We start from the raw sequence: 12,293 nt of genomic DNA, 5'->3' as shown, positions 1-12,293 counted from the left end.
TTTGTTCAGGGGCAGACCGTGAGCTTTTGGGTTGGTGCTTGCTAAGTTTGGTGCAAGAATATTGCTAGGAGCAGGAACCGCTAATGCGCAATCACGAGCAATACACACACATCCGTTTTTCAGAAGCTGACGTTAATCACGGGTAGCGCGAGGGTCTCTGCGTTGACATGACGACTCCGCTGCAGCCGAAGTCCGAATACTGCATATGCGATGACAACAGCTATAGGGGCTTGTTGATAGGTCCTCTTGTAACTTGTTTAACCGCAGGTAGAACGACACAGGCATAAAACACACACGAGACAGCACACAACGCTGAACGACCACCTGCGAACAGCTGTTTACGTCCGCCATTTCTCCTCGTATTGAACTTCACAAACCGCTGTTGCGCACTCCAAAACAAACTAAACTTTGAAGCGTTTTTAAATTACAAAACGCGCGTATTATTTGGTCCTAATAAAGAGATGTCAATTATATTATAACGCGCACGTCTTTTTCATTACATTAAACGAATTTATGCGGCGTGTGCGACAAAATCTGGCAGCAAGCAACTCTGGGCGTCGCATAATCGCATTGTTGACATCGCACCATGTGAAATGGCCGTTGCGAATTTCGCATCTGCGAAAATCGCAGTGCAAAATCGCACCATGTGAAACAGCCTTAAGAAGCTGGTGTAAGACGCTGTGGCCTCTCCGCCTTACCCCCGTATTCATAAACGCTCCTCGACTTGAACTTGCCACCGCCTTGGGCAGCGCGCTCGAAACGCGTTGAAGGCGGTGGCAAGTCAAGTTCAAGTCGAGGAGCGTTTATGAATACGGGGGTTATACTCTCTCAGCAGTCATGTGATGGCGTCGGCAAACGCGGTGCACGTTCCGGCATGTGTAAACGGCTGCGTAAGACGCTGCGGCCGCTCCCCCTTAGTTGAGAGTACTGCACGTTTCTAACGCGTTTGTGCTAGCGTCCCCTTAAGCGGGAGATGGTGCAATTATAATGAAGGGCGCTGTTATAAAATAGGAAAAATAGGAATGACGTCACATATGGCGCGTGTCATTGGTGGAAGTCAATCGTTCGATTTAGTGCGGCGAGACTGGGCGAATTACACGAAAGATTCACGGTTTACCGATGATTCGCTCCGGACCTTCGCCCACTCATCATCATTAACCCCGTGGATATGTGGTGTTTTTTATACAAATACGCATTTGGTGCCGCAGCTAAACATCGGCTCCACTCCCTCCCGTCTCCCCACGGCCTTTCTTGCGACGTAATACGTCGTGTTTGCTCTGTATATATGGTAATTGTAAAGGAGGAAAGAGAGGCTTTATTTTGCAGCCCTTCAGGAAGCACGGCGCAGAACGCGCGTTTGCTCTCCGCCGTGCGTTCGCTCCCCGTGAAAGCGCGTGAGGGACGCGCGCTTTCACTCGCACATACAGCTTACGGCACGCGGCGACGATTTCATCGCCGTTTGACGTCATACGAAACCTCACGACGACGGCGACGCCGACGGCAGAAATCCGCTTTGAGTGTCCATATAATTGCTATCGCAATAAAATTAGAAAGTTGCAGAGCGGTTTTCAAAATGTCCGAATAAAGTTTATTTCAGGGCAGCGACGCAAGCGTTGGCTGCTCGATTTTAAGCTAGCAACCGTTATCGCTTGCAATGCGTAAAGCGACTAACGGACGTGGTGGTGGTAGTATAGTGCCTAGAATATACTTACTAAGTATATTCTAGGCACTATAGTGGTAGTCCCAGACAGCGATAAAGAGACCATCGTTCGGCTGTTAAAGCGCGAGCAATTTCGTGATGCCTTTTTCCAACGAGGAAAAAGCAGACATCATCTTTGCCCTAGGAGATGCAGGCGGACAGCGGTGTAAGAAATGTACTTCAGGTGGTGACACTCGCCGCCGGCCGTGGCGGAGAGCGCGCGCAGACCGTGTTCGCTGTAGGCACGCCCCATCAGCCCCTGAGCCGCAGCGCCTCCCATGCAGCTGCATGGAGGGCGCTGTGGCTCAGGGGCAGATTGGGCCATATTGGGCCGAGCCGTAACCTAGGCAACGTAGGCCATTGCATGCTGGAGTTTCAACGAACGCTCGTCCCACCGGCGCGTCCGCCGGTTTGCAGCGCTCTCAACCATGCTTCGAGCGAAAGAACCGTGCGCGCGGACCGTGGAGAAGTAGCGGCCGCGGCTCTCGGCATGGGGCTGACGCGCTGAAGTTTTGAAAGTACTGTGACGCAGCCTGGTGGCGTGCAACGAAATTGGCTGGGCAGGTTAAGATGGACGGCGTCCTTTGAGCTACAGAGGTTTCGCACACTTTGTGCGTTGTATTGAATTCCGTGATTAGTTTTCAGACTCGAAAAGTGCTTGAAACGTACGCACAACCTTTTGCGCTACAGCCTGCATCCTGGGACATGGAAAGCGAGCGCTCTCTGTTTGACAAACCGCGTCGAAAGCAGGGGGACCTGACGATTACGCTGAGCAGCGCGCGGTCCCAAAGCGCGGTAGCCGTTGTTATTGTTGCTTGGTAAATTGTCACGAACATTAGGGTCGTAATGCTGATGTGTGGTTATATCGGTTCCCCGAAAAGCCGTATGAAGCGGAGCGACGGGAGCGCTGGATACGTTCTCTTCGACGCGTGAAGTGTGCACGCAACAGAAACGCCGTCTGCTACGTATACATGTAGGGTAAGCAATGTGGCTCGTTCCTGCCGAACGCCCCGAAGCAATTAATGCGGTTAACCAGGCAAGCTTAACAAAGGGCTCCGTCAAGGCCAGCCAATGCCAACCCGATGTAGTTTTGAGCGAGCAGCCAAAACGGGGCAGATTGCCAAACCATGGCTGTGCGACTTTGCGAACTGCCGCCACACGCATACACAATTTGCAGAATTTTGTGGAGAAAAATGTTGAAAATTGCGCGTAACTGCCGCGTATGCTCCAATAGTGCTTGCGCTATTGAATGTGCTGCAGAAACGGCATAGACCCACTGCGGCCTGCATGAATTCGGGCCGCCGACGGCCGCGGCTAGCAGTCATCGGTGGACCTTTCATGATTCCGTTTAGTCGTTTATTGCAGATCATTTTGGGTTTCTTAATAGCAATGTCTTCGTCCATCCATTGTCGCTAATGGCGCGAACATGCCTCGTAGAAATTTCCTGTAATTAAATGTCGTATGACTTGCTAGTAGCAGCGCGCCGAAATAGTCACTGCGATCTCCTGCACGTCGTAAACGTACTGGGCCTTGAACAGCTTCCTGGCTTTTCGAAGAGTGCTTGGCCTGAAGAATACTTGCACGCCTGAAATTCGCCGAAATCCAAGCCGCAGCAAAAGCGAAAGCGGCAGCTCTGTTGCGCTCCTGAACTTTCAGCAGCCTACTGCCTACTCGAACCAAGGAACTCACCGTAGGGGGCGGCGTTAAATCGGCGCCTTTGCAGCGCCGTCTGGGCAGCGAGTCTTTCTCATCGGCTTCACAGTGCGTCAGCATCTTTGACGGTGGCACACAGAAAGGAAGTTCCGTCGTCACTGATAACCGAAAGGCTGACCGCGCGCACGGTTCTTTCGCTCGAAGCACGGTTGAGAGCGCTGCAATACGGTAGCGCATGAGCGCAGTCATGTGGTTTTATTTCATATTTCGCGGCCTTTCTTTAAACGCCAGAAAAAAAAAATCACCTCGCAGCATGTACGTTACCAGAAAAAATTGAATCGGCCGTTTTGGAATGCCGTCTACAACGTAACGAAACGCACTTGGCCCTAATAAACATTTTGATTATCTTACTTAGCTAAATAAGCGCGATATAAAAAAATACCATAAGGAGCGCCGCGTGACGGCAAACCACATGTCGTTAATTTCATTCAATTGCGTTAACCACTTTTTTAAAATGCTTGGGTTGCGTGAAACACCCTGTATATCCAGTTAAATAAATGACCACGACACGATCACCTCATGTCATTTATGTCTTTATAACACTCACGTCACGACGTGCCTATCATATCATTCATGTCATGCATGTCATTTCATTCATGTTGGGGATATCATGTTAGAAAATGGAACTGACATCAATGATAATCATGTCATGTCATAAATGAGATGACCAGAATCGATTGAATGACATGACGTGCTTTTCTTTTTCTCGATGTGAGTTTCTCGACGTGCATGTGGTACATCAATGATGTGTCATGCCATACATGTCGTAAAACGATTGGCACTAATATCATGGTCTGTATGTCAAACCATGACATGATTCCGTTGAATGCCATAACACGTATGCATGCATGCACGGCATGAAATTACCACGAGAAGAACTTATGCCGAAGCAGTGGACCAACTTGTGAACTATATAACTTGGGCCGATGACTATGATAACTTAAATTATGATATGCTCGTGCTCGCGATGGTCCCTGGATCGTCATTCCAGCGTCGTGATCTGACCCTCCCGTGCCATCTAACCTCGAGCCAGATGGCACGCTTAAGTAGATCTCGGCATCTAGGCAGCAGAACACGGGGGGGGGGGGGGGGGGGGGATGGTAGTTCTGTCCGTTTAAACAGCGATGGAAAAGTGAGTTTCACACGAGCGTTTATTTCCGTGCGCCCGACAGCAACGCGCCGCCTCCTCATTCTTCCCAAAGCTCGTAACGGACTTTCACCGTCCTTCTCTTCGTTACCAGGCCGCTGAATGAGACATCGAGGCGTGGTATTTACTGGTACACATCATGTCGAGTATGACAAGGCTGCAGCGAATTCTTACAATGGCAGCGTCAACACGGCTCGGTCAAGGCGAGCAGCTGTAACACGCCACTTGTCCTGATGGCTATAAAAGGGCACTGATTTTAGGCTGTCAAATCGCCTGTTTCTGTCTCCCATGTAATACCACCTGCTGCCGTTAGTGAGAATTTAGTTTCTGCGTTTTTTACTAATCTCGTACGTCCACATCAATTCGACCGTTTGTAAAAATCATGCAGTCATCGTTACGGTCGTTGTCGTCTTGCTGCAGCCGTCACAAGCACGCACCAGCGTTAATTCTAGTTCACTATACTAGCGTCATACAGAAAAAAAATGTCGCAGTTTCGCCCGAAAGGCGAAGCATCAATTGCTATAGCAAATTAGTAGACAGCTATTCGGAGTAGGGATAATAGTTTTATCGGCGGCATAAACTTGGACACATTCACTTACTGACAGAATTAAAAAGCGTGGTCTCAGCGCGCACAAGCACACATGAATAGATCACACTCGATGACCGCAGACAACCACTGTCAAAACGCTGGCAGCAAGCGCAGCCGCCGCAGCGAGCGAATTTTCGTGCGGTCTATCGCTTCAACGGAAACTGAACGGCCGAATGCACAGCGCATACAAAGGTCAGAGCCGTGTGGAGATCGCTTGCAAGATACGGCGCGCGCGACAACACCGGCAGCCCGTACCGGCGCAAACATTTAAAGAACCAAGCTTAAAGCGCAAAGTACAAGAACGCATTTGTGGGCAGCGTAGAAGCCCCCACCCCCCCTCTCCCTCCCTCGCTGCCTTCCCCCTTTGGTCCTTTCGAGTGGGAGATTGCGTCGCCAGTTCCCCTTGCGCCCGGTTGCAAGATACGCATTTGGTGCCGCAGCAAAGCGTCTCCCCCCTCCCTTCCTCCCTCCCTCCCTCCCCTAACACCACGGCGTTTCGCACCACGGAAGTCGCGTTTGCTTTCCGCCGTGCGCTCGCTTTCCGTGATAGCGCGCGTCCCACGCGCGCTTTCAATGGCACATACGGCGCGCGGAAACGCTTTTATCGCCCTTGGACTTTATACAGAACCTCACGGCGACGGCGACGGCAGAAATCCGCTTTAAGTGTCCATATAATTGCTATCGCAATAAAATACCGGATCTAGACAAACGCATTGGTCAGTCAACCAGGCAACGCATTGCGGAACCCGAAAAAGTGCTGCATAACCAGCTGCATGCTGAATGATTCGCCTAACGTCGATTCCCAGAGCGCACTGTGATGCGCACAATGTCTTTTTCATTCAAAAAAGCGGAGTGTCATGGTTCAACTTGTTCTCAAATAAATCTGGGCTTTCTGCATTCTTGCCCATGTACAAGAATGTGCAGAAAACTGTTGGTGCATGATTAAGAATGATATTTCCAGCGTACCTGACTTGCACCAGCCATCTTCGTCGAAGAGCTCAGCTGTCTCTTTTGGCCTCTTGTAGTATCCCCTGGTCATAGACGGAATGCGAAAGCGCACTTCACCCGTCTGGTTGGGCCCCAACTTCTTTTGTGTCGAAATGTCAACAATCTGTGCCATAAAAAATAAAACGCCACATATATTTATCCTGAACTCATTATTGGTAACTTTATCTGCTATCATCGACGCCAGTCCTAAAACTAACACGCGTACATTTTTTATGTGTTTCCGGTGAGCGCTTTACACCGGCCAATTGTTCTTACATACGCTCGTACTTATCGTTCTACACAAATCACGCCTTCCTGTGCTAGATCTCACTCGAACGTTCTCGCGTATTCTATAGAGAAATAGCGTTTTTTAAAATGTTATTGCATGCGCGACACGTATGGTGCTTTCCATTCTGAAACACACGCGATAAACGGTGATTACGCTGTAATATATGGTGAGGCATTTATAATAATTCCAATAAAACTCAGCTAAGATGAGAAGCCATGTAAACAATCAGCCAAAACGCTCCTTGTTTCAGAAGGATTTGCCGCAAGGCATTACGAATAAACTAAAGTTACCGAAAAGCTTCCAATTCTGCACTGTGCAAGAAATGCACGATGACGAGCCATGTATGAGGCGCGCACTATAGTGAGCCTCCTCTCTCGCGCTTTCTACTGACACGCTGCGTCATCTGGCGGCACCGCCGTGAACTGCGAGCACGCAGAGTTAAAAAAAATTTAATTATGAAGTTTTATGTGCCAAAACCATGATGTGATTATGAGGCACGCCGTAGTGGGGGACTCGAGAAATTTGGACCACTTGGGGTTCTTCAACGTGCACCTAAACCTAAGTACACGGGTGTTTTCGCATTTCGCCCCCATAGAAATGCGGCTGCCGTGGCCGGGATTCGATCCCGCGACCTCGTGCTCAGCAGCTCGACACCATAGCCACTAAGAAACCACGGCGGGTCATTGGAAACTCAATCTTGCAATGTTTGACAGGCAAACCCACTCGAGTGAGGATAGCTTAGGAGGGCTCGTTGAACATTCATCAGGCATTGACTGGGATATTATTTGCCTCTGTGAGGTTAGAAAAACTGGTGAGGCTTGTACAGTGCTAAAGGTCCCATCGTCTGCTACAAAGGTGTTCCAGAGAAGAGAGAATACGGGGTAGGATCCCTAATTCATAAGGACACAGCGGGTAACATTGTTGAATTATGAAGTACTAATGAGAGGGTAGTAGTCATTGTAATAAAACTCACAACCTCACAAATATTCTAACCTCACAAAGGCCAATAATATCCCAGGCAATGCCAGATAAGTCTTCAATGAGCCCTCCTAAGCTAGCCTCATTCGAGTGGGTTTGCGTGTCAAACGTTGCCAGGTTCAGTTAATTGTAGTACAAGCCTACGCACCAACCTCCAGTCATGATGACGAAGAAATAGAACAGTTTTATGAAGATGTTAGGTGAGCAATGATAAAGATGCCAGCACAGTCTATTGTAGTCACTGGTGATTTCAATGCAACTGTGGGGGAAAAGCAGGCTGCTGAACAAGCAATCGGCCACTACGACATCGATTCTAGGAATGGTAGAGGGGAAATGTTAGTAGAATTCGCGGGTACAAATACACTGCGAATAATATTTTTTCGCGAATCGCAGTAACAGGAAGTGGACCTTTAAAAGCCCATTGGAGAAACAAAAAAATAAAATAGGTTTCATACTCTACCCGCCGTGGTTGCTTAGTGGCTATGGTGTTGGAATGCAAAGCACGAGGTTTCGGGATGAATTCCCGGCCACGGCGGCCGTATTGCGATGGGGGCGAAGGGCAGAAAACACTCGTATACTTAGATTTAGTTGCACGTAAAGAACCCCTGGTTGTCCAAACTTATTCGGAGTCCCCCACTACGGCGTGCCTCACAATGAGATAATGGTTTGGCACGTAAAACACCATAGTTTTTTTTCTTCCTACTATCTGTCAATCGGAGCATAGTGCAGGATGTGGAAATGTTAGGTAGCGTAAACCCCAGTATCCATACGTTAGTGAGGTCTAGGATCCCTCCTAATATGAAGAGAGAAACAGCAAAATTTGTCAAGAAAAAACTGGCCAACCTAAATGCAGTAATGGTAAAGGCAGACGAATTGAGGTTGGTGCTCGCTAACAAATACACAGTTTTAGAACAAGAACGTATAACACTGATGTGACGAATGAAACCACAACTAGGTTGACTCCAGAAGCAGCAATTGAAGTGGGAGGTAAGGCACCAAGGCAACGAGCAGCTTCGCTCTCCAAAGTAACAAGGGGCCTAATAAAGAAACAACAAAGCATGAAAGTGTAGAACTCAAGAGTCCAGATAGAATTCGCTGAGCTGTGAAAAGTGATCAACAAGAAGCAAGTAAGGGATATGCGAAAGTATAGCGTGGGAAAGGTTGAGGAAGCAGTAACACATAGCCACAGCATAAAATCAGCGATAAGAAAGGGCAGGGCACCAAGTATGGACACAAAGATAAGCAGGGCAATGTCATCAGTGATTTCGATGACATAGCAAAAGCATCAGCACAATTCTATGCTCACCTGTACAGTGTCCACAATAGCCACGCAACCTTCATTGGAAGTAGTGACTAACAAGATACAGACGTTGCATCACATCCATGCAACAGGATACAGACGGTGCATCACAAGTACCTTCATCGCTATAACTAGCGATGACGTTAGAATGGCCTTACAACACATGTTCCGCGGAAAGGCGGCTGGATAAGATGGAATAACAGCTGATTTATTCAAAGATGGAGGAGATATTATGCTTGAAGAGCTTGCGGTCCTTTATACTGTAAGGTTTCTAGCATTTGCAATAAATGTGCGACGCTGTTTCGTTTCGTTGCGCTTCCGAGAGCTCCATTTCATTCGTTTCCCTGTCTGGACGGGTTGGTAGACGGTCATAAAACACTGTCACTCGGCTGTCATTCCGCCCACGGGAAGAGTCAATGGGCTTCCCCCAATATCGGGCGGCATTCCGGCCTTGCTTGCGTGCGCTCCGAGTGCACGCGCGCAAGACGGGCCCTGGCGAGACCACATCCGGGCGTCGGAAGTTGCGTACGTGTTCCTCTATGCTGGTGGCGACTCCCTTTTGCCGCCGCCGTAAAATACGGTAATTGCAAATACTGAATACAGAAGGTAGTGTTTTAATTTGCACACATTTATTGAAACACACTCAGGTGTGCTTTTCGATTCGAAAAGTAGGCAGCGAAGGACATGCAGCGAGCCACTACGGGTACTTTGTTCTTTATAAATACAAAGTCCAAACAAGATCCGGTGCGGGAAGAGCTGCATTGTGTACAGGATCCAAATAACATGCCGAGGTTTTCTTGTAGACACTGTACGGTGTTTTCAAGAGAACGAACTGAACTGCCCGGCCGGAGTCGACTGCGAGCTGCGGCTTGCGCTGCTTTCTGCACAGCGGTCTGCTGTATCCAACGTTGCCTGGTTCTAACCGCGCGCGGAGCTATACGATTCGCTTCTTCAGCAGCGGTTCGTGCCTTGCCAGGAAGTGTCATAACGTGCACCGAAGTGTAAAGACAGGTATCGAGACTACGCGGCGCACATGTCACATCCTTTGAGACGTGGCACGATGTGATGCAACTGCTACATGTTGTGACACCTGGAGCAATACATCGCAACTCCAATGCAAAGTTTGCACGTGCCGACGGTGCGCGGCGCGCAGCTCATATTGCGTGACAAGGGACACGACACCATGCAACTGCTACATGTTTTCCATGTACACGTCCAATGCAAAGTGTCACGTATCGACGCTAGGCGACGCGCGTACCACCTCCAGTCTAAAGTCCCTATATAAGAATGGTACCACCATCCTTTGATCAACGCCGCTTCTCTCTTCCCTGTATCTCCGATTGGACGATGATAGCGCGCGCTTTCACTTCTTTATATTTTTTTTCCGCGTCTAAGCCATGTTGAAAGTTACTCTGCGCAGCCGCAATGGGGCTTCTGCGTTGTACAGAGGGCGCTGCAAAAATGGTGCGAAAAAGCGCCCTCAATCCGAAACTGCGTAGTACCAAGCTCTGTCGTCTGCTTCGGAAAGCACGTTTACAATGTGGACCCGCATCTTTCGGTTGTGTTGTACCACGGCTTACAGCGAATATCGGGCGCCGAAGATTTTCACAGGCGGCACGCTGCGTAAAGGCAAGAAATTATGCAACTCCGAATACGTGTACGCCGCTCAAGAAATAAGCGCCGAAGTTTTAGAGCGGTGTCAATCGCAAGTGAAGCGAGTCACGAACGAAGTTGAACTTCAGTTAAGGTTTGCACGCGGCTAGTTTCAGGCGCACAAACGCGAGGAAGTGCTCGCTATAAATGAATTCACAGCAGCGATAAGCAGACATGATGTGTACGGAACTGCTCGAGCACAAGACGGTACGCGCCGCGACGGCAACGGTCTTTCAGCATGCCGCGATGTACGAACTGCTCGAGCGCACGATCATACGCGCCTCGACGGCAGCGGTCTTTCGACATGCCACGAAACGGCGGGCCTCCTGCAATCTTTGTTGACTGCATGCCGCTAGACTAGTAATTATGCCTGCGCTGTAGTACCGGCCATCTGTCCCTTTACCAACTGATAAATAACTGATTCAATGCATATGAGCTCGCAGTAACGTACGTGCAAATCGCGCTGCAGCGCGAGCTCGGGCGCTGCTCGCTTGATGTAGCTTTTAATGACAGCGCTCGATGTGCTGTAATCAATACTGCCTTGATGCGCTGCGTCGACGTATTGGGTTGAGGTCAAGCTGGATGAGCACATTTAACTCTCTAGCCTGTGCTGCTCGTAGTAGGGTAATGAATTGTCACCGAATCAGCCCGAACATTTGTGGTCATTTGCACACGTACACCTGGTCACTTCACCACTTCACCCAGCGCGACGAACTGCAGTTATCCAGCGCGCCCGACGCTCCGCTTCGTGAGGCCTTGAAGAAAAATGATATAATCTGATGTTGGGATTCAGGCCTTCTTGCTCGTGGCAGCTCACGACGCAGCAGTAACGACGGTGACGCTTTTTCGAGGCTGAGCTAGGTCTCTCCGGATCGGCGTCGCCGATGTCTTCTGTTTCCAGCATTACGTCCCACGGCACACGGAGAGTCCGTTTTCGTTAAACTATGGGCTGCGGCCAGCTCGCAGCGTGGTCGGCGTGGTCTGTGAGAAGTGACGAGCCTTTTCGCACTATAAACAGGGCAGAAAAAAAGTGCGAATCGACAGAAAACTCGGTCTCGAAACGTGCTTCGCCACAGCTAGGGCTCAGTACTACCCAAGCTGGTACTACCCAGATGACTTTTTCGCCGCCACCAGGCGCCGCTACTATAACTCAAACTCCAGCTCAAGACGCCCATCGCCGGTGGCGGCGCGCGCCTGGCCTGAAAGCTTGAACGTGGACTTTCTTGGGGCGCCACCGTCGACTTGCTTGCGCAAGCAAAAAAATAAAGAAAAAAAAAGCAAGCGCTTTAGGAGAGGAGACGGCAGAGGAAAGAGTAGATGGCGGTACTTTTACTATATAGGGATTTTACTCCAGTCTCTTGGCGCTTAGCCGTGCTCCCTCAATGGCTGCAGAAGATAGCGCCAACATTTCCCTTTCCACACGAACCACTTACTACTACTACTCCAGTCTCTCTTCACACGCTAGGCCGCCTGTATAGCGAATGTATCCGCAGCAGCTAGCTAGCGCAGTGGTTGAGTCGCTGACTCCCATGCAGAGGGCCCGGGTTCGGTCGAGGCGGGAACCTAATTTTTTTCTCCTTCCTGGGGATAGCTGCGACGGACACCTGTGGCGGCGGCGGCGTTCAACATCACCAACCAAAATGGACATTGGATTGATCCCATAATAGCTTACGCTGGAAAAATAGGCTAGTGATGATGATGATGATGAAGTTGGCAACAACTCATGTACACATCAATGTGACACCCACCTTAATTTCTGAAGAAGGAGCCGGAAAGCCAACGTCCGCACCTTTGGTCGCGTGAATGGATGGTGAGCACAGGATACCCACGGACTCGGTCATGGCGTATCCGTTCACCAGACACTCGAAGTCGACAAATGATTCTTTAATTTCCCTCAGAAGGGCCTCCGAAAACACCATGCCTCCGCTTGCCTGATGG

At 49.6% G+C, this 12,293-nt stretch overlaps 1 protein-coding gene across 1 annotated transcript in view; it reads right to left on the bottom strand.

Moving 5' to 3' along the window:
* The window catches only part of LOC119450889 (luciferin 4-monooxygenase), a 37,453-nt gene extending 25,176 nt beyond the window's left edge, over positions 1–12,277 (bottom strand). The window contains exons 1-2 of the mRNA XM_037714362.2: positions 12,104–12,277; positions 6,115–6,259 (exon numbers count right to left, since the gene is read on the bottom strand). Coding sequence (XP_037570290.1) covers positions 6,115–6,259; positions 12,104–12,274 — 316 coding nt within the window. The 5' untranslated portion in view covers positions 12,275–12,277. The remainder of the gene's footprint in view (positions 1–6,114; positions 6,260–12,103) is intronic.
* Between the last annotated feature and the right edge of the window lie 16 nt (positions 12,278–12,293).

Source organism: Dermacentor silvarum, chromosome 4 (genome assembly GCF_013339745.2).
Source record: "Dermacentor silvarum isolate Dsil-2018 chromosome 4, BIME_Dsil_1.4, whole genome shotgun sequence".
Lineage (NCBI taxonomy): Eukaryota > Metazoa > Arthropoda > Arachnida > Ixodida > Ixodidae > Dermacentor > Dermacentor silvarum.
The sequence above is the reverse complement of the archived record's forward strand: the minus strand, read 5'-3'. Positions and strand labels throughout refer to the sequence as shown.